Source organism: Lolium perenne, chromosome 2 (assembly GCF_019359855.2).
Source record: "Lolium perenne isolate Kyuss_39 chromosome 2, Kyuss_2.0, whole genome shotgun sequence".
NCBI lineage: Eukaryota > Viridiplantae > Streptophyta > Magnoliopsida > Poales > Poaceae > Lolium > Lolium perenne.
Window position 1 is genome coordinate 13,916,435 of NC_067245.2, and position 19,930 is coordinate 13,936,364.

The 19,930-nt window shown below is 40.4% G+C and overlaps 1 protein-coding gene across 3 annotated transcripts; it reads right to left on the reverse strand.

Moving 5' to 3' along the window:
* Positions 1 to 1,582: 1,582 nt before the first annotated feature.
* LOC127331244 (probable cleavage and polyadenylation specificity factor subunit 1) lies at positions 1,583 to 19,769 on the reverse strand. Of its 3 annotated transcripts, none has more exons than XR_007869674.2 (27): positions 19,339 to 19,769; positions 19,092 to 19,229; positions 18,435 to 18,588; positions 18,031 to 18,166; positions 16,433 to 16,578; positions 15,889 to 15,984; positions 15,740 to 15,792; positions 14,972 to 15,103; positions 14,808 to 14,859; positions 14,589 to 14,705; positions 13,591 to 13,731; positions 13,235 to 13,360; positions 12,635 to 12,712; positions 11,679 to 11,798; positions 10,653 to 10,747; positions 9,485 to 9,684; positions 7,579 to 8,321; positions 6,676 to 6,756; positions 6,530 to 6,595; positions 6,367 to 6,444; positions 5,992 to 6,222; positions 5,635 to 5,763; positions 5,364 to 5,537; positions 3,857 to 4,042; positions 2,794 to 3,152; positions 2,140 to 2,457; positions 1,583 to 1,717 (listed from the first exon to the last, which is right to left on the reverse strand). XR_007869674.2 is itself a non-coding variant. In XM_051357322.2 (26 exons), the coding sequence occupies exons 1-26, from the start codon at positions 19,665 to 19,667 to the stop codon at positions 2,343 to 2,345; spliced, it is 4,275 nt and encodes a 1,424-aa protein (XP_051213282.1). In that variant the 5' UTR covers positions 19,668 to 19,769; the 3' UTR covers positions 1,818 to 2,342. The 3 variants fall into 3 exon arrangements, 1 of the variants encoding a protein (XP_051213282.1); XR_007869673.2 differs by lacking the exon at positions 1,583 to 1,717 and adding an exon at positions 1,818 to 2,046; XM_051357322.2 differs by lacking the exon at positions 1,583 to 1,717 and having other exon boundaries at positions 1,818 to 2,457.
* Positions 19,770 to 19,930: the final 161 nt, after the last annotated feature.

The following is a 19,930-nucleotide window of genomic DNA, read 5'->3' on the forward strand; positions in this document are numbered from 1 at the left end:
GTGCTTCTCCTTCTCCCCGAATCACTAACCAGAGATTCAGACTAATGTGGCCGGACTCGTGAGATATCCGTTTATGTATGAAATAACACTAATTCTTACAGTGCTTCTCCTTCTCCCCGAGTCACTAACCACAGGTTCAGACTAGTGTAGCTGGACTGGTCAGTGGATCTGCTTTTGAATGAAGGGAGAGAAAAGCAATCCTGATCTGATCTAGGATTTTCGTCCCCTTGTCGGTGATGCTGCGGTCTGTCCTGCCTCCGGCGGCCCTTGGGGCCTTGGAGATGCGGTGGGACACAGCTCCTCACCAGTGAGAGGATTTCCGTCATTTTAGGAAGTTTCAATGTCTTCTTTTTGATGATGAAGCGGCAGCGACATCCAAACTTAAAATAAGACTCTTCTGCTCTATCCTCACTATAGATGGAGGACATGTGGAGTTGTGTATTCGGTGGATCACCTCGGATCCGGTAGATTTCCGTCTTTGTTGGTTGGTTGTAGGTATGCCTTTTCCAATCTATGGTTCTCATCATTGGCTATGGTTGCTTTTGTGTTGATCCTTCATGGCCTAACACGACGACTTTCCATTTATCTATTACAGCAAACTCTACTACGATAAGCTTTGTCACGCTCCTAGGACGAGAACGGCGTGACTTTGGCTTGCTCTACTACGATAAGCTTTGTCACGCTCCTAGGGCGAGAACAGCGTGACTTCGACTTGCTCTACTACGATAAGCTTTGCCACGCTCCAGTGACGAAGGGCGAGGACAGGCGTCGCGACTTTGGCTTGCTCGTAGTCATGGCTAGGTAGTCATGTAACCTATTTGTAACTTCTTTTTTTGGGATTATTTGTACTGCCGTTGATTACTGGCAGGTGATTTTCGCAAAAGAAAAGTTAGCTAGCTCTCTGAATCTGGATAATTGCGACTAAGGAAAGTTAGATAGAATACTCACATGATAATAAGCTAGGCGTGTGCACCCCTTCGATCAACTCAAGTCAAGGATAACCAACTTAATTTGAGGCACAACAATACTAGTTCATTTTAAGGGAGTGTTATGCCTTGTGTGATGTCTGTGAAGAATCTTTTGCAACGTTTACCAACGAGTGAACCTTTTCTTACATAGAGGTTCTACAAACTTTGATCTTTTCGGTTTTCAAAAAAAAACGACATGAGAAAACCCATATAAGGCCAGCAGAAAACTTTTTTGCTGATTGCTAGCGTTTATAGGATTATATAACTGATGAGGTTTTGCTCTGCCTTCTGATAGATTGAAAATTATAGCTGATTACTAGCGTTTGTAGCAAAAAGACAGAAACCCATATAAAGACAGCCACCCCTTGTCAAACGAATTTTTTTTTGCGTTTGGAAATTGTATGACTAGAAGTCTACAACAGGTAGATATACCTCATCACTCGTCACAGATGTGTCCTACAGGAACTACCGGCTGGTAGGAGTAACTAGCGGTTCAAAACGTTGGCAGGTTGAATCAGTTTAGTAGAAGAACCTGCATAAACTGCGACCTTTTTTACCAAGTATTTTTACAAGAAAAATGACCACAATTTCTTAGTCATGGCATAATATCATGTCATTTGGCTTCACAATCGCATGCACAGTCAAGATGAAGTTATTATCCGTGCAAAGAGAAGAAAAGGGTCAAGGAATCTTGACGTGCCGAGCACCCTAGTTTGGAAAACAAGGAGGGCCACTTCCACCAATGCATCCTAACACGAGAGCCGATAAGTTCAATTAGAGGAGCATACGATTAACATTTTATGTGGAGAGATAAAAGACTATCCAACAGAATCAACATGGACAAATGAATTTCACAAATGATAATTCTTTGGGGATGAGCAAGAGTAGAACAATTTGATCTACAAAAAATGCAGAATAAAACTACAAAAGACATCTACTCCCAGAGATTAACAGGTCTCTCAGCAGCTAAGCAGCATGTGGAAACCCAATCTTTTACATCCTAATAGAAAATTGCATCACGAGTCCTTAAGATGGTAAATTACAGTCCCCAAGGAGACATCAGCTAGCTAAAAGCAACCTGCAAGACGCTCAGGTAAATAGTGTGAAACCGCCATGAGCATCTACAATGCGCTTTGAAATGCTAAATCATATGCCTGTGGTCATAACTTACCGAGTAAGATCAAACTGGCCAGGCAATGATTGTTCCCTTGGTTACACTACATAATCCTAGCCTGCAGACATGATCTTAATGAGAAGGCTGGTGCCAGAGTGCAAGGGTCACTGCAGTTCCGAAGAATCACCAAGCGGCAAGCAGCTTTGGATGCATTTACCATCTGTATCATGGTGTTGCTTTCAGCACCTCCCATCTTTAGCTCACAGAAAACTAGTGCCCAGCGAAAAATCACTGAAGTTGGAAAGGATCTGTGAGCGGGTGGTTCCAATCTGCTGTGCAATGTCAAGCTGCTCTTCTAGCGATAACATCTCGTAGCTACAAAAAGAGAGTAAAATGTGGATTAGAAAACAATATAGCGTAATATAGGATTAAAATAGAACAACATTCTACAGTAGCGAAGTTAACAGGCTCTACAATCTAGTGATAAATGGTCAGCTGGAACAGAGTCAGCAGGATTCAGTCACAGGTGCGATTAGTACCTGGTTTCTTACAGAAGCTGGGTTAATCTGAGTTTTTACCAATCATATTGATTTTCACAATATGATATTTAAAGCATATGATTTTGGATATATTTAATAAGATTGCATAGAACATAAGAGTCGAATAACAAGTTGTTAATGCAATAAACTGATGTGTGGGAGCTTCACTTACTATGAAAGAAGCTCAAAGTCAATGATGTTATCTGGTCCAGGACGATGCGCCTTCCCGTTAGATTTAAACTGCCTGAATGATTTTGGATTCAGGCCGCACACATGGGAGACAGCATCCACAAGCTTCCTTTGTAAGCTCTGGAGCCGGCGGAATGTCAACTCATCAACAGGTGCGATGCATCCGATGCCACCATCTAGAGTACTAAACAGAAGAGCAAAACGATTTGTCTTCTCAGATGCTATGGGAAGCATCTGCAACCTCAGAAACTTGCTTATATGGGCTCCAACATGAAATTCTGCTCTGGAAAGGAGCTTCTGCCCCTTCCAGCTCTCCACCATTTTGGGAGCATAGTACAAAATCTGCAGATGTAAAGTGCAGTGAGTAATAAGGTGAACAGAGGAAGCATATGCCATATAAGTCAATGAAATAGTATCCCCATTTCTATTAGCAAATGTAGCACACAAGCAACATCAATGTGTCAAATGGTAGATCAACTAACTATTGGCAGCGTAGTTTCGCTGAAATGGAGTACTGCAAAGTGCTCAATCATATCCAGCTAGCTCAAGTAGATGGACTTGAAGTGTCATTTAACACTAGTAACATGATTAATTACTTGATTCCGTACTACCAGTTGATTTTCTGATATCAAGTCGGCCACTAAAAAAAGTTCTGTAGGTTTAGAGTTATTACTTGATACATGTTTACTGTTAAGCCCTGGTAATTGATACTCCTAGTAAAATTACTACTCCCTCCGTCTCACAAAACATGTCGAAGGTTTGTCAAAGTTTGGCTGTATCTATTACTATTTAGTGTCTAGATACATCTAAATTTTGATAAACTTTCGACATCTTTGTGGGACGGAGGGAGTACTACCTCTGTCCATAAAAAGATGTCGCAAGTTTTTCTATGAACGGAGGGGGTATTACAGGAGCCAATCTGGCAGTATCGATGCAATTTTGATTTAGTACCATCAAGAACTCAATAGATCACTTGCTGATGGATTTAGCAAGAATGAACATTGAACATAAGCCAGTAATACAAAAGATTATAAGGAAGAAATAACCTGCACATTCTTGTCAGAGTCAGAAACTATAAGGCTCAATGTGCTTCCATCAATTAGGAACTCAGTCGCGAAGCAATCAAGAGATCCAAAGTCCTTTGCAAGCAGAGTCAGCTGAGAACCTTGCTCCTTCCAACTAAGAAAATACACACTTTTATGGATGTCACCGAACAAAACGAAATTTTTGACCTGAAAATTAAAAGAATATCAAAGGACTGCACAATTTTCAGACCACACTGACCAAAAAACCAAGCGTAAATGGCTACTTCGCATGTCGCTTGAAAAATCACCCTACAAACAGGTCGTTACAGCATGCAATAGCTAACTGTAAGGCAACATCAAATACAAGAAGAAATATACCATCATAAAGAATATGAAATCAAGACAGTAGGGTAAGGCGTAGTATCCAAAGCTTAAATAGATACAAACTTTAAATAAAGACAGCATGTCAGTGGACCATATAATTTGCCACCAAATGAATATATGAATCACAGCCCTGAACGAGGCTGCAAGTGGTGAAGTCAGGTGGTGAAAGAGGAGCTCATGCGCCTGCTCAAGTAAGAGCAGATACATACAGCGTGCCGGCTCTTGAGGAAGAGCGACACAGCATCCCAAAGAACAGAGAGATCACAAGCGGTAAAATTATCCACTGGCAAAAAATCACTTGGGGGACATGGAGGCACGGACCTTCTACATGAGGCTCTGATCAGTTTGTCAGAACAGAAAACATGGCTCAGATATCACATTCGCTCTCCGAAGTGAGAACCACTTGACTGAAATGACTCGTTGAAGTATAATACAGAGGAACTGGCAAGCAGAAAAGGTCCAAATCAAACATTCAATTTTGCCCCAAAAAAACTAGCTCAACCAACACGCGGAAAGTGCATGCAGCAAGCAGAGAGATGGGGGCGCATGCATTCAGATCAAGCGATGGGAGGGCCAGTGAGAAGGCGTAAAAGATTCGATTTGAACATTAAACTGTGCACGGCTGTAGAATACATCCATCCATGGTAGACGCTTCATTTGAGAATTCATAGTGAACTTCTTAAAATGATCTCCACAGAATTTGCTTCAAAACTTGTCCAATTGCACGCGAACTAGCATCACAGCAGAAACTCTATGATGGGGAGACACTAACAAAGTAGGACAAGAGAAAACTCTGGGAATTAGCCAAAAGCAATATTCATCTACTGGCCGGGTTCCTGTGTGCCACCTAAGCATGGTATTTCAGTTTAGTCTTCCAAGCAGTCAAGAACAGAATAGATTATATGTTCGTGGTTTTGGAGAAGGGACAGATAAATTCACTCCTTATTTGCTTTCCTTAACTAATTTGTTCTTGAAACATTGGAAACAAAAGGATTTCACTTTGTAGGAGGGAGGCTAATTACATAGATAAGAATTTAATGTTCACATTGGACAAAATGATGTCTAGAGAAACCAAAACAAGTAATTAAGCACCCAATTGCGTGCTTAAGGATGTAAAGTGAACCAAAGGTTGTGCAATACTCACAATGTTCAAGCTCACGACATGCAAAGGGGCATCATAGAATGCAACAGCTGTCAATTCAGAACCAGACCATTTGTTCAATGTGATTTTTGGGCCAGAAGCTATCACAAGATGACCTTGAAGCGATGCAACAGCTGATACAGCACCTTTACTCTCTTTTGAGTAGACTTCGGTCACCTGAAATTAATCTATACATGTTAAAAAATAATACAGCGGTAATTTAGATGTAAGTAGGAAACATTTTCACATGATTGGCAGTTCTCCCGTGCAATACCAGATTTTGAGAATTTTCACTTTTCGTGAAAGAGAACAGAAGCACCCGTCCTCTAGCAGCTACGTCCTCCCCTTGGACATAAGCAGTCCCGATGGCCATCAGGGTTTCATTTTCCTTGGTGGTTGTGTTCTGAAGTCAAAATGCATAACCTTTTGGTGATTAATAAGTACATATGGACATTTGGTCATCAGATTTTGGGCCCAAACAAACTTTAAGACCAAATATAGAAGGTAGCAAAGATGAAGATAGAGCATGTGGCTACTCAATCTGTCTGATTTTTGTTTAAGCAAAGACTAATAACTGAACTGGAACGAGCTGAACTAGCTTGAAGTGTGGAAGGAGAAAAGAAGTGCATACATGTAATGTAACAATGCGCACAGTCAGAGCATTTTCAAATGATTGCATTGGAATAGTGGACCTTGTCTCCCAACGTCCACCAGGTTTCTCCAACTCCAAAACGCGAACCTCGAATTCCTCAACAGTATAAGTCTTTTGGAGGTCATCAGCACTTGTAGCATCGTTATCCATGTGTTGAACCAATTCTTGATCAGCCATAATAGAAAGCACTTGATTTAAGGGGCGCACAACCTGCAAGAAACATAAATTACATATCTTGAAAAGGTAAGTGTGCATATTTTGTTATTTGATACTACCAGGTAAGTGCAATCAAAGATGGCAACAACGAAACAACGTTATCAATTATCAATGAAGTAGCAGGTGCATACTACTTACAGGAATAGACACAATAAGTGGATACAGGGACTGTTCTGCATAATATGTGACCTGATGTGGGGTACCATGCAAAGGTACCTGCAAAGTGCAATATGTGAAAAGCCTGCAAATAATCGTAGAGATACAACTTATGTGTAGTTGTGTACATAAAAACAAAATTTACCTTCTGAACAGGCCAGTAGTTGTCATAGTTATACGCTGAGGGCAATTGGCATATCTTCAGAAAACCCTACAGAGGCACGAAAAAATCATCAATCCAAAAATTCTAATAAGTTGTGAGAACGATAAAATATCCAGATAACTCTTTACCAGTGATGTAACATATATAAGTCCATGAAAACAATTTACGTTGTGGAGAACAGTGAAAGCTTCAATGGGACCATCACATAACTGCAAAACGGAATAAGCTTAAGACAGGATGGCTCCATTGACAAGAAGTAAATATAGGAATACTTGAAGTTGCATACAAATGCAGTGTATTGCTAGATTTCGAGATGCATAATATACCATAAAAGATTTGGATGTTGTAAGAAAGACCACACCAAGTCATGTCAATTTGGCATTATCAGCTTAAGTGTGATGAGTTGTGGACACATCTCATCATGCAGATGACAAATTGCGAATATATTTTTTCAGAGCAAAGGAAAATAGCGAATATATAAATTAGCTTCCTACAAAAAAAAAAGTGATGATAGTGTATGCGGTCATTTAAATCTTTGGAGAACTTGAAATGTTGAAACATTTCAATATCATCTATGGCTGTGTTTGACATTGCAGTGGCTTTTCAGAAGCAGTGGTTTAATTATCCTTCCATATATTGAAGTTAGTACTTACTAGAAAGACTCTTTCAATTAGATGTACCAGCAAAATCTTGCTGGAAAAGTAGAAAATTCCGAACTGACTTAATTCCACAGTTCAGTACATCACACTTACGCAACCACAAACTAAGCCTAATTGGAGAACTACACTCTTTCTCAAAGTGTTGTGTCATAACACTAACAGCGATTAGAGAACTAGAGGCATCTACTTGAATAACTTCAGGTGATATTGTTTTCGAAATTTTATTCAGAGTCAGATTTAAAAACTATACATTTCAGCATGCAAAGGAATTAAATTAGTGTGAAATACTTGTAAACAAGCATGGAATCATAGAATGAAGCAAAGAAAGAGATCGAATACAAGACAGCAAAATACTTCAGCTTAACAACATACCTGTGGATGCACCCGAAGTCGTTGTCGACAAACCATAACCCAGACTGGCTTCGTGCCACTAAGAAACAATCCCTCATAACCTCCAATATTGTTAAAAATCGTGATTCTTGGTCGTGCAAGATTTGATATGTCTTCGCGTGACGGGAAGTCAACAGAAACCCGGTGAAATCTCAGATTTCTTAGTCTCGTGTCACTGGTGTTGCCAACATCCGCAGAACCATCAGGTGAAAATGAATTAGCTTTCATATTGCCTTCCAAGCCTTCATAGCAATAAGCATGGTAACACAACAATGTCCCATCGTTCAACAAGCCAAAAAGGAATGGGCGACTGAACTGACCAGACCATCTATTCATTGCAAGCTCAACTATCCGAATGTTATTTGCTGCTTCTTTCTTCAGAGAAACCTTAGTGGCATCCGGTCCTTTTGCACCATCAACCAGAAGTGACTCGCCAGAGAAGAAACTTTCCACAGAGAAAACACATCTGAAGGTAGGCACTTCGAATATTTCTAGTTTACCACTTTCATAGCAAACGATACAGTATATATCAGACTGATCCTGAGATGAACTACCACTACCATCAATCGCCTCTGTAATGCCACTAGATAGCCATGCATCACTACGCGTTTTTCTCAGCCATGGCTCGGGGCCTCTGTCACGATAAAGTGTGCATGCAGATATTCTTTCACTTGAGCTTGTGAAAATACTGGGAGCATTGATGGAAAGAGCACAAGTAGACTGATCTGAAACAGGCAATAAACAGATGTATTTAGTTTTTTTTCATGATTGGAGATAATACAAGTCAGAAAATAAGATGTAGTAGTCAACTTTTTTGTTAACTGGGCATGACTTTTATGGTGGTCATAGGATGGGAAGCCTGGCAGCAAGAGATGTGACTTGATGAGAAACCAAACCCCAAGGGCTGGGAGGAACTACGAAGAAGAGAACCAGAAATTATATTGGTTTATTCTTGCTTGATAATTCCTCAATGACATATCCTTTATACTGGAAAAGGCTGATACCATAAGAGTACTCCCTCCGTTACATATTAATTCACGCTGAGGGAGTACGAAACGAACAAACCAGACTGCTAGATGAAAGGAAATTACTGAAAAGGATATATAGGTCCTAGCTCAACTAGATACCTAAAGCATGTCTACTGCTTCCTAGATTGGGCATGGCCCATGGGAGATGACTTGCATAACATAGGCCAAATAAATTAAATGATTGTCTTAGCTTTGACCTATTAGTAGTGACTCAGGATTATGGGGGCGAAAATCAGGCTATTCTATGGAAGGGGGGTACCTAGCATGATGATGTAAAAAATCTTCTAGTACTAAAAAGAGAACATCACACATGTGACAGTTCATAACGAAAATATGAGGTTTTAAGGAGGGGCAGTAATTCATATATGGTCTCTTTATCTATGAAGTATGAACATGATCTTCACAAAGCATCATTCTGCATTGCCTGAGAACTGAGATTAGCCTTTTTATTCCATCCAGACCTCACCAGATCACAGGTTTGGCGCTGAAATAAGGATTTAAAATAGATACTTCCCTTTTACAGACATGTTAAAATAGCTGAATACACAACTTTATAAATAGTTTAACTAATGAGAGAGCTTTGCTACACAGTATTCAACGTCCTGAAAACCATGCATGTTACTTTTCCTATAAAGCCATATGAAGCTAGATGAGTAATTTGTACCACTCCCCTCTTATTTAGTCGCTACTAGGATCTCTGCAAAAACAATTGTTTTGGAGCTAAGTTTTTCACACTGCTGACAAATTTGGCCCAGTTTATGACTGGCCAAGTTTAAAATTTCAAAGTTTGACTAAATTTTGAAAGACCACAGCAAAAAAGCATGAAGTCAAAGAATGCTGCAGTAGTGGATATACTATACCCCCAACAAGAAGTTGAATAGTTCCATCAACCATTTTCAAAAGAACGTATGGATCTGCGATGGAAGCAGATGCCACTCCAAGAGGCTCAGAACTTGACGACGACGATTCTGAAGAATGCGCGGTAAAGTTTAGCTCTTGCGTCATGAAAGAACCATCAAGCACACGAGCACCTGTGGCATATACCTGTATGACACGCCTCCTGCAAAGATTCAAACAGCATAAGAATGATAAAAACCACTAAATAATAATCTTGCACTGTGACAAACATAATTCAAAACTAAATCACGAAACATCTCCATCCATTGTTATAGAAAGATGCCAAAAATTTGCTCTCCAGGCTCCAAACTGGCTTAAATCTAACCCGCTACTATGCTGGTCACACATACGTAGCAACCAGCATGCATTCGTCCTCACTTCACATAAAAAGGTTAACTGGGAGTGCCGAGTGGCAGCCTTCCAAAACATGGGTATATAATGCCGATGCTCTACCTTCCTAAGAAATGTGGGACTATTACTTATGCATGCCATTTTCATGGTCTGCGCATAGGTGTGAGCTCAACTAGGCTGGTTGTCAGTTTGCCACACAAGACCTGTATTACACTTGCCTGATGATATAAATAACTACTCCCTCCGATCCAAAAAAACAAAAGTGTGAGAACTTAGTACAAAATTTCCGACAATTTTTATGGATCGGAGGGAGTAAAATAATATAAGTAATAGTGACTGACTTTAGACGTTTACAGTTTACATGCTTTAAGATTTGAGAAAGATTCTCATGGAGCAAGGAAGCATTTCCGTTGATTTTTAGCTTTATCACATGAGGGAAACCTTCCAATCAGTCTTCAATATAGAATTACTTTGAGTAAATAAATGCAATGACAAATTAGACGCCTCAAGAGTTTGAGCAGGCTTTAGTAGCTCATGCAGCCCAGGCAACAGATCACCATCAGCATGTCATTGGGCTGTGCTGACCTGGCTGGCTCATGCAGACGGCAGACCAGGCATCCAATTCCCCAAGATACATGCAACCCAGTCGGTATGTCTGTACATTCTATAAGGCTACTGATGATCTAATACACTGTGCAAATTATGTCAATGTGCTGTGTCAACCCTGTATAGGGTAGTGTCATATAAATTTAGAAAAAAAAAAAGTAATCATCGGCATACCTTCCAAACAAATTACCAGCAGCAATGGTTGCCCCTTGAACATAATAGTCAACTGTTTCAGTGACTTCCCCTAGATCATCACCTGTCTCGAGTACCTTGCATAACATAAGTACAGACAATTCAGTGAGAACATACGTTAAAAGAAAACTATGTCACACACAGCTGACAGAAACTTACAAAATCTAGTACAATCAAACTAACCCACTGAGGTTTATAAGCAGGTGGCCAACCCCCTAATCATTGCAAAACCGTTCAAATAGGATGTCGATTGGTTGCCAACATGGAATGCCACATCAATGTGGACCCAAATTGTCATAAGTTCCTTCACCTCTCTCTCTCGATTGGTTGCCAACATGGAATGCCACATCAATGTGGACCCAAATTGTCATAAGTTCCTTCACCTCTCTCTCTCTCGATTGGTTGCCAACATGGAATGCCACATCAATGTGGACCCAAATTGTCATAAGTTCCTTCACCTCTCATACTGGAACACATGGCAACTTCAAAAATACCTTTCCCATTTTCCTTCAGGCCCTGCTTGGAATGTAGGTTTAATATTCCTGGCCTGTTTTGTTGTGCCCACGAACGGCCGGATTTGGAGCAGGGCCTCAGCAGGCCCGTGAAGTTTTCTGGGTCTGCCGTGCACTAAACGCACGGGCAAAAAAACGGAGCGGCAGAAAATAAGACGAAACAAGCGATGATTCCGGGAACAGATACGGCACCTAACTTTTAGGTCTGTTTCGCTAAAAGAACGCAGAAATAGGCAGGGCCTCATGATTTTTAGTGAACCGAGATTCTGGTTTACTAGGAACAGATGGCTGGTCCTATTTTGAAACTAGTCCTGATGTTCTCTATAGCCATGAATCATTTTTAGAATTTTTGAAGCTTTTAGAGATGGGAGCGGTCAGCTTCCATGCAAAATGCTATGTTTAGTTCCACGTGACACACAGATAAAAAAATATCATAAGCATTTAAGTTTAGAATACATGTGCAAGGAAATGGTACCAAAAATCAAATTTATGTTACCATTGTCCGGCTCTCCAGACTTATTATCAGATACGCATGATATTCATTATATTCAGTGGTATGTCCACGGGAGCTTTTATAGTAGACTGTCCAAATACCTCTGCAACTTGGTAATTCCACCTACACAAGTAAAGAACAAATGTAAGTAAAGATAGAAGTAACATGAAGTTTCCATGAAAATAATGAGAAACAACATTGCGACATAGATCTCAACTGAATACCACTAAAAGGCATGGGATTTAAGGTGAAATCTGCTGTTCAAGTTCTTCAAAATGCATTGATGGAATTATTAAGAGTCCGAATTGAACAAGATATGACCCAGTGGTAACACTCTCCTATGTTAATAGGGATTGTCATTAGATATGCTCCCATAGATTTACTTATTTTTGGATAGTCGCACAAAATTAGCATCACATCCCACCAGGTTCAATGTAAAAGTACGGCAGATTAACACGATGTCACATTAGCATCACAGCAAGAGTCTGAATTTCTGTGATTGTCTATGGCAATATTACCTTTCCCGCAAACATCTACTACTACCTCCATAAAAAATAACTGTCTTAGTTATGTCTATATACAGATGTATCTAGACACATCTTAATTGTAGATATTCCGTGTATAGAAAAAGTTGAGACACTTATTTTTGGATGGAGGGAGTACCAAATTAGCAATAAGTAACCAACCACGTGTTTCAAATCACTATTTACCATAGTATGTTATTGTGCGTAGTACAATGTTTAAAGTGGCCCAGTCTGATCTATCTCATGCCTAAAGTCCAAAACAATAGGCCACCAAACAGATAGAGGTCCAACAATATCTGCTGATCGGCTATCAGAAAGCCAACAGATCACAGTGATATCAGATGAACAAAGGAAGCAAATAACATAGTAAAGCATTAACTTCTATCCAAAAGAATGAGCACATGTACCGGGATGAAAAAAAGGAAGAAAATGCACCTCAGTAATTAAATCAGGCCGAATAGATTGTTGAAGCACAGAAAGTGCTCCATTCTTTCCATGACCAGAACAGCACACCTAAAATAGAGTTATTAATGTTACAACGAGAGTAGCTGAAATGGAGAAACTAAGGTCACATATAATAAGTTAACGGTACTGACACATTCATGCATGATGTGCAATTTCGTGTATATTGAGAAACATTGGAAAGTAACACACAAAGTAAGGACACAAAAACAAATATTCTGATGATAAACCCGTTCCTCATTTATGTTCTATTACATTTTTCACATGCGTTCCACTGCTTGTCAGGGTTCAATCTACCCATTCTTTGACTTTCTTATTATTTATTAAGTGTTTTCTTGACCCCAACATCATATGAGATTGTAAATTCTTAATAGAACCACATAAGAGGCTAGTACTGAACTACTAATACCATAAACCATCAGGCAAGCAGGATTTGGGTCCTTAGTTGTAATGCAGTAGTGATTCTCTAAATAACAAATAGGCAACATGCATATGTAACAACAAAAGCTTGTACAACTCGAACAAGATAGATCTAATTATAACAAAAGACAGGTGAAGTCCCATGCAACTGACCAACTCATAATTGCTTTGCTTCGCATTTCCTGTCGCATTGGGATCTGCATTGGCTCTTAAACCATATGAAAAATCTTTCAGAGGACCAACATTGATCAACGAATCTCTCACAATGTATGAGATTTTCTGTAAAGTATAAGTGAAACAAATCAGTGACACAAAAGAAAAAATAGCAAGCAACCACCATCATGTGTTCCGTAAATTCATCATGCATACTCTAAGAAAACAGTACATGGAAGTTGTAACTAACAGGAGGATACATAAAGGATATCTATAGTTCTACACACAGCATGATTTTAGCGCTAGAGAGTTACATATAGAACAGATTACCATGCAACCGAAAGTAACATTCAGACCTGTGCTGACTCTAGACTGTTTGGCAACATATTATTCTGAAAAGAAAGTTCCTCAACACTGGTTACATCCTGTAAAACATCAGAAGGCACCCTCTTTAGGCGCTTCGAAAATGGGAGATCACCTTCAATATCAGCAGACCGCTGCACAAGTAGATCACCATATATCAGCAACCAAATGATGTGTTTCAAACCTATTAAGGAAAGAACGATCATATAAATTTGTGAAATGAGTGCACTGATTAGTTTTGGTTCAACGTCAGTTGTATGCAATATCTCAAAAACAATCACACATTCCATATAACTACCGTATACTGGTTTTATGCAGAATGAAGAAAGTGAGCACATAGAGACAACCCAAAGTTGTGGTTCCACATGCTAGTAGTACTGTGGGAGAAGTGAACTCAACACGAACTCAAAATTTCATACAGTAAATATGCGCATATGTTCAGTTATACAGTAAATATAACTGAACATATGCGGAAAGCTTTAATTAAGTAGAAGTAAGAATTCCATGTCTGCTTCGTAGGTCATTTTCATCGAGCACACCGGAGTATCAATGTTTTGGATCCCATTTTGAACATATCAACAGTACTTGAGTGTCACATTAAGTCAAATCATGTAGAATGTGTGCTTGGGTGTGCAATGGAGAGATTGCATTGGCAGAGGCCTGCCATACCCTAGTACTACAAAAGGAGGAAACCTCGGTCAAGATACAAAAACAAATTGGCATGGTTCTCGGCTCTCAAAAACCTAGCAGTTCATCTGGTTGTTTTCACTTTTCAAGAAATATTGTGTTGAAGATATTTGAAGCAAAACAAGCCTGTGTCGCCCATGGTTTTGCACTTCTCCAGTTTAAACGAAGGTCTGATCGGTTTTAGCAACTAAGCTTAAAACATTAGGTAGAAAGCCATTACAAAATCAAAATATAGCCCATGTACAGCACATACGAAAAGTATTTCTTGCACATGACAAGTAGAAGGAGGAGTCTCAGAACATACGTCGTCTGTCAAATCTGGTAACACAGATGCTGGCAAGCCACAGGAAAATTGCACAAGAAGGCTGTCTCCCAGACGGCTACCGAGGAAGAAGAATGAACTTCCAATAGTCGTAACACCCTGCAGACAAATGGATCAATAATATAAGAGAAAACCCTTCGGTTGGTAATTAACAAATATAAAAAAAGGCATATAAAGCAAAAAAGTGTGTAGGTAACCAACCGAACTGATGACAGATGCTTTTGACTTCATTAGATCTAATCTATGCACAGTTCTGCAAAAAAATTGAAGCAGATGATGAGATGATGTTTAACTCTGGCATGCCAATAAAATCTAGAACAGTCGCACAAATAATAGGACAGACAATGATATGTATAATATCATACCTCCCATCATAGACTACTGTAAGTAACAGCATTTCTCCAGTCTTTGTCGAGAACATTACAATGTCATTGGATAACCACGTCGCTTTAGCTGCATCAAGCTCCACATGGAAATTTATTTTAGGAATTTCTGGGCTGCAAAGTTGGCAAAGGAACATAAGGTTGCCAGCTTTGGCATATACTGGATGGGGAAGAACTAAGGTATATGAATATATGGTACTGCTTGGGGCTAGTAAATACACTATTCCGCAGAACCTGTCCAGCTGAAATATTCAGTATTAAGAGAACCATGGAAAAACTAGGTACGTCCTTTCATCTTCTAATGTTTAAAAGCTGATTTCTCCAATTTTGACAACCAAGGCTCCAATATCCAATAATGGAGAAATGCTTTAGCAAGCTGTGTCTGTTAATACTGGTATTTATTGACGAATAGGTGGAGATGGAGGTTCGAACAGTCAACAAGTGTGCATATATGACATTCATTAGCAAGCAATGGTGGATGGCTATGCCAGACAGCTTAAGCATATAAGAAGCACCACAAAGCAGGTTTAAGAGCTGTAACTTTTTTTTCCCGGACAAGCTTTAACTTAGTTGTTAGCCACATATAGACCAAAATGTATGTTATGCAGACAAACAATCAACAACCAAGCAAGTTACTGAAAATTCACTTTCAAATCCACCCAATGGACATCTTCGATAGATCAGGTATTCAGGTGTGCTCAATTGCCAGTTGGATCCAACCTATATCAAAAAGGGAGTCACAAATAGTACCTGCCATCTGTCTGTGATGAGAAATTGTTGAGGGCAAGGGAACAAGAAGTGGACTGCAACAACAACAAAACTTAAAGTTCAATAACTCAGGATCAGCAAATGAAAAATAAAGTAAGCACATCCACCAGGTGTATTTAGAGGGACCAAACCTGACTATGATAATGGATCGAATTTGCACAGACCACAAGAACACCGCTAATAGGTGGAGGGACAGAAAGAATTTGATATGCATCATGCGGTAGGTTCTGGAAGCAAAATATCACCAATGTAATTTAAACTGAAAGAAATATAATGCGCAGCAGACAGAAAATGCCAAACATACAATCAATGTTACACCTCACTATGTTACAAAAATTATTAATGAAAGAACATACCCTCCGTTCCGCAAAAGAAGTCTTATTAAATTTTGTAAGAAGTCTAACCATGCTAAGTTTGACTAAGTTTATAGAACAAATTATTGAGGATTATAATATATAAATATAATATGAAAATATATTTAATAATGTATCCAATAAGACTAATTCAATGGTGTAGAGGTTGACAACTTTTTCTTGAAGTTTGGTCAAACTTTACATTGTTTGATTATTGACAAAATTTATACGCCTTCTTTTACGGAACAGAGGGAGTAGAAATCGATGTGGAAGATACAGAAGGCAGGAAATGTCAAAGGTACAATCAATTTTATATACTTACAGTAGCGGACCATATCATGGGGTGTTGCTTCAATGTCATGCTTATACTAAATGCAGATATCATACATGTGTGGTGCTTTGATGCGATACGCCCAGCCCATGTAGGCTCTCGCTCATGTAGTATGACCAATACAGGCTCAATATAACCTGAAGAAATCATAAGAGAAAAATGGTATGAATAGCGCTGTTTCACATTTGAATTATAAATGAAGTGAACAAGCACTAGTATGATATTTCACTAGAGGCTGTTTTGGATTTTTTTTTTTTTTGAACACGGAGCGCCCCGAAGGGTGAAGAAGCTTCATTGATCACAAACGGTGGGTGTACAATACATTACAAAGGACCCCATGAAATAGTAAATAACACATAGGTCCCTGATATTTGGACGGGCCGGATCTGGCCAAGAAGATCCCACCACCTACTCCAATACTCCACAAGGGTAGCAGACAGTACTAGGAACCCTAGACTACTATATACATCTGGCCAGGCTCCTCTCCTTCCTCCGCTCCACACGGCATCGCCGGCGGAGAAGAATCCGGATCGGGCCGGCAACAGGGGAGAAGAGCGGCAGACTCTCAAAGCGGCCTGGCTACTGTAGCGCCTTGAGAGGAGAAAAGGGGGAAAGCGCTTAGCCCCGGCTGTTTTGGATCAAACAAGTGAATTACGAATAAAGGACTAGGAACGAAAAGAAGGGTTTCAGATGGTTCGTGCTCAACATGCAAAGGCAGGACACATTTTTGGAGTCATCCCTACAATAAACAGAACCATGTGAAAAATTCTACTCCTTAGAACGTGAGATGATAGTAACAACTATATCCTAGCATGAAATAAGGACCCTAAGAACGTGTGGGAATGTGTGATTCCCTCCAAAATCCTTTCATTCAAACAGGCCTTTGTTTTAGTTGATTTTAACAATATAGAAGATTATTTAAGAACTTTAAGCCCTAGTATTGGACGTGTTAACGACTTTTTATGCATTTGGTGTCCTCCATAGATATCAGATATGTAGGGCACAGACCACAACACCAGCTAATGTTCTACAATCTACACTGAGGATTCCATACTAACAATTATGACTGTAATTGATGTGATAGATCTTTTAATGGTTTAGCAAGGAATGCAACAATTTGTTACACTACCTGGTAATGCAAGTAGGTTGAAAATATTTATCTAGTCCTCTTTGTGTAAATAAAAAAAAAAGTTCAGGCTACCTACTTATTCATTGTGAGATCCATCCCGCTAATTAGTAGTGTAACACACAAGACACAGCTATACGATGGTGATTAAGCTGTGAAATGCAAAATAGCACTCAGATATGATAATTAAAACAAATAGTTAAAACTCGAAAGACAACTGAAATTCATGGCATGGAGCCTCTCATGGGAGAATAAATATAAACATAATGGCAGTGTGAACTACTGAATACATATTTGAAAGTGATTTAAGGCAATTTCAAAAGCCTGACAGAAAATATGCCACTACACCCTAATGGCATACGTATGCACTAAAGTCCAGCAGAATTTATAAAATCATAGAAGTTAATACTGTAAATATAGGATGTGCAACCAATCTATATGCAAATGAGAGATCTTATCTCACCATGTACAAATGTAAAATCTTTGACATGACTCGTATCTAAAGCACGTAGGTCAATCGAATATGATGACTCAATACGGACAGCAGTAGAACTCAGTGCACGTGTAGGTTCATCTTCTCCTACTAAGCTCTGCCCGACCTAAGTACACAAAGCCAGAAGTTACAAATCAATATGCGCAATGTAGGAGTATAGAGAACAATAACATATTGGTAATTCTACTGGCCAGAAAAAGAAACCATGGTGCACCGAACTAACTTTAAATGATGAATCTAAAATCTAGAAACAAGTTAACGAGATGATAGGAACCTCCTGCTACTAGAGAAAAATGATAAAAGGGAACAAGAGACAGAAAAAAGTACCAAAAACTATGCACTTGATGAAATGAGATGAGTCGATGGAATATAACCTGGGCAGCTTTCAGAATGGTCATCTGTTGTCCGTAAACAAGTGCAGCCCCACATCTGCCTAGCGGATCGGCTTTTATGTCAGGACCCCAGGCAAATGATTCCCTGCCTCTTTTCAGATGCTGCCATTCTGGGCCCTCAAAGCAATGCATTGAGCTGAAATATCAAGAGAAGTAATCTGATAAGGTAGTGTGGCATTTGTAGCAAGGGCAAGATAGCAAACCAGCTTCAGCAAAAAAATAAGAATTGTAGGGTTCTTTTGATACCCAGGATTCGAAAATTGAGAGTTTGTATTTTCATGCCACCTTGAATCCCACAGGATGGGAAGGTTGTCAGAGAAATAGATAAGTTGAGTGAATGGAAATAACCAACAAACAAAGGGAATGGGGATGCTGTAGTTCAACCATGACAGCCTCTTGATCGTGTAATGCTGTAATACCTACTGTATTAACTAGACTGTACAAAGGAGATACTTTTTCCTAATAATTCACAACTATTGTGCCTACTGCTCTTGTGGTTGCAAAGTTTTCCAAGTGCCAAAACTACATTTTTTTTAATAGGTTTTTCTGTTCAGCTATGTATGGCAAACGAGAAAGCTACAGCCTCAATAATCAAATAATTTATCAATTACAATGAAACTAAGAAACCAGTGTGCATACCTAGTCCGCAGGCCATGGACGGCGTCATCGAATTCCAAACAAGTTATCTTGGCATCTCTGAAAGCAAGCGCAATGGAGTCTCGCCTATTTTCCGCCCCGTCCGACAAGATGGCCATCGACTCAATGTTGCCATGCAGCCTGCGCGCCATTCAGAGAGTTAGTCGACTGAAAGTCTGAAACTAACACAAGCTCCAATTCCAGAAATCCAAACGGGGAGGTAAATGCGAGAGCCCCAGGTGGTCCGCACCTGTAGTGGCACACCAGCTCCAGGCGCGCCCCCGAGATCCCGTCGAACACGGCGCCGGATGAGGAGGACGGCTGCGCGCCATCGTCGGCGACCGCCTCCGCCCTCACGGCGTAGACCTCCAGCACGTTGGCGGCCGCCACGACGAGGTTGGGGGTCGGCCCCAGGCGCTTCGGCCGGCTCGCCGAGTCGACGTCGCCCTCGGGCCCGGAGGCCGCCGCCGCCGCCGTGGAGAAGGCGGCGGCGTCGGAGGGGCAGTGGGTGATGAAGCCGGCGGCGCAGTGGTCGATGCCCGTGGGGCAGTGCATCATCTTGTACGCCACGTAGCTCATCTTGGCGGAGGTGGGGAGCTAGCTAGGGTTTTGGAGCGTGGTTTCGAACGTTCAGTAGGAAGAGGCGCCGCGAAGACGACGGAGGGGGAGGGGGAGGGGGATCGGGAGGTCAGCACCAGATTTGTCAAAGCCCTAAGAGCATCCCAGCCGTTGGCCTCCCAGGGACGAAATCCCGCGCTATTTAGCGGCGGATTGGACGAAACTTTTAACTTTGGCCCACGGAGCGCCGAAGTTTCAGCCGTCTCCCTAGTAGACACCCGGGT

Coding starts and splice junctions, on each gene's coding strand:
- LOC127331244 (XM_051357322.2), bottom strand. CDS start 19,667: ATGAGCTACGTGGCGTACAAGATGATGCACTGCCCCACGGGCATCGAC. Junction 6,596..6,675: donor TTATATATGTTACATCACTG/GTAAAGAGTTAT, acceptor GTGCCTCTGTAG/GGTTTTCTGAAGATATGCCA. Junction 3,153..3,856: donor ACTCTGACAAGAATGTGCAG/GTTATTTCTTCC, acceptor TTACATCTGCAG/ATTTTGTACTATGCTCCCAA.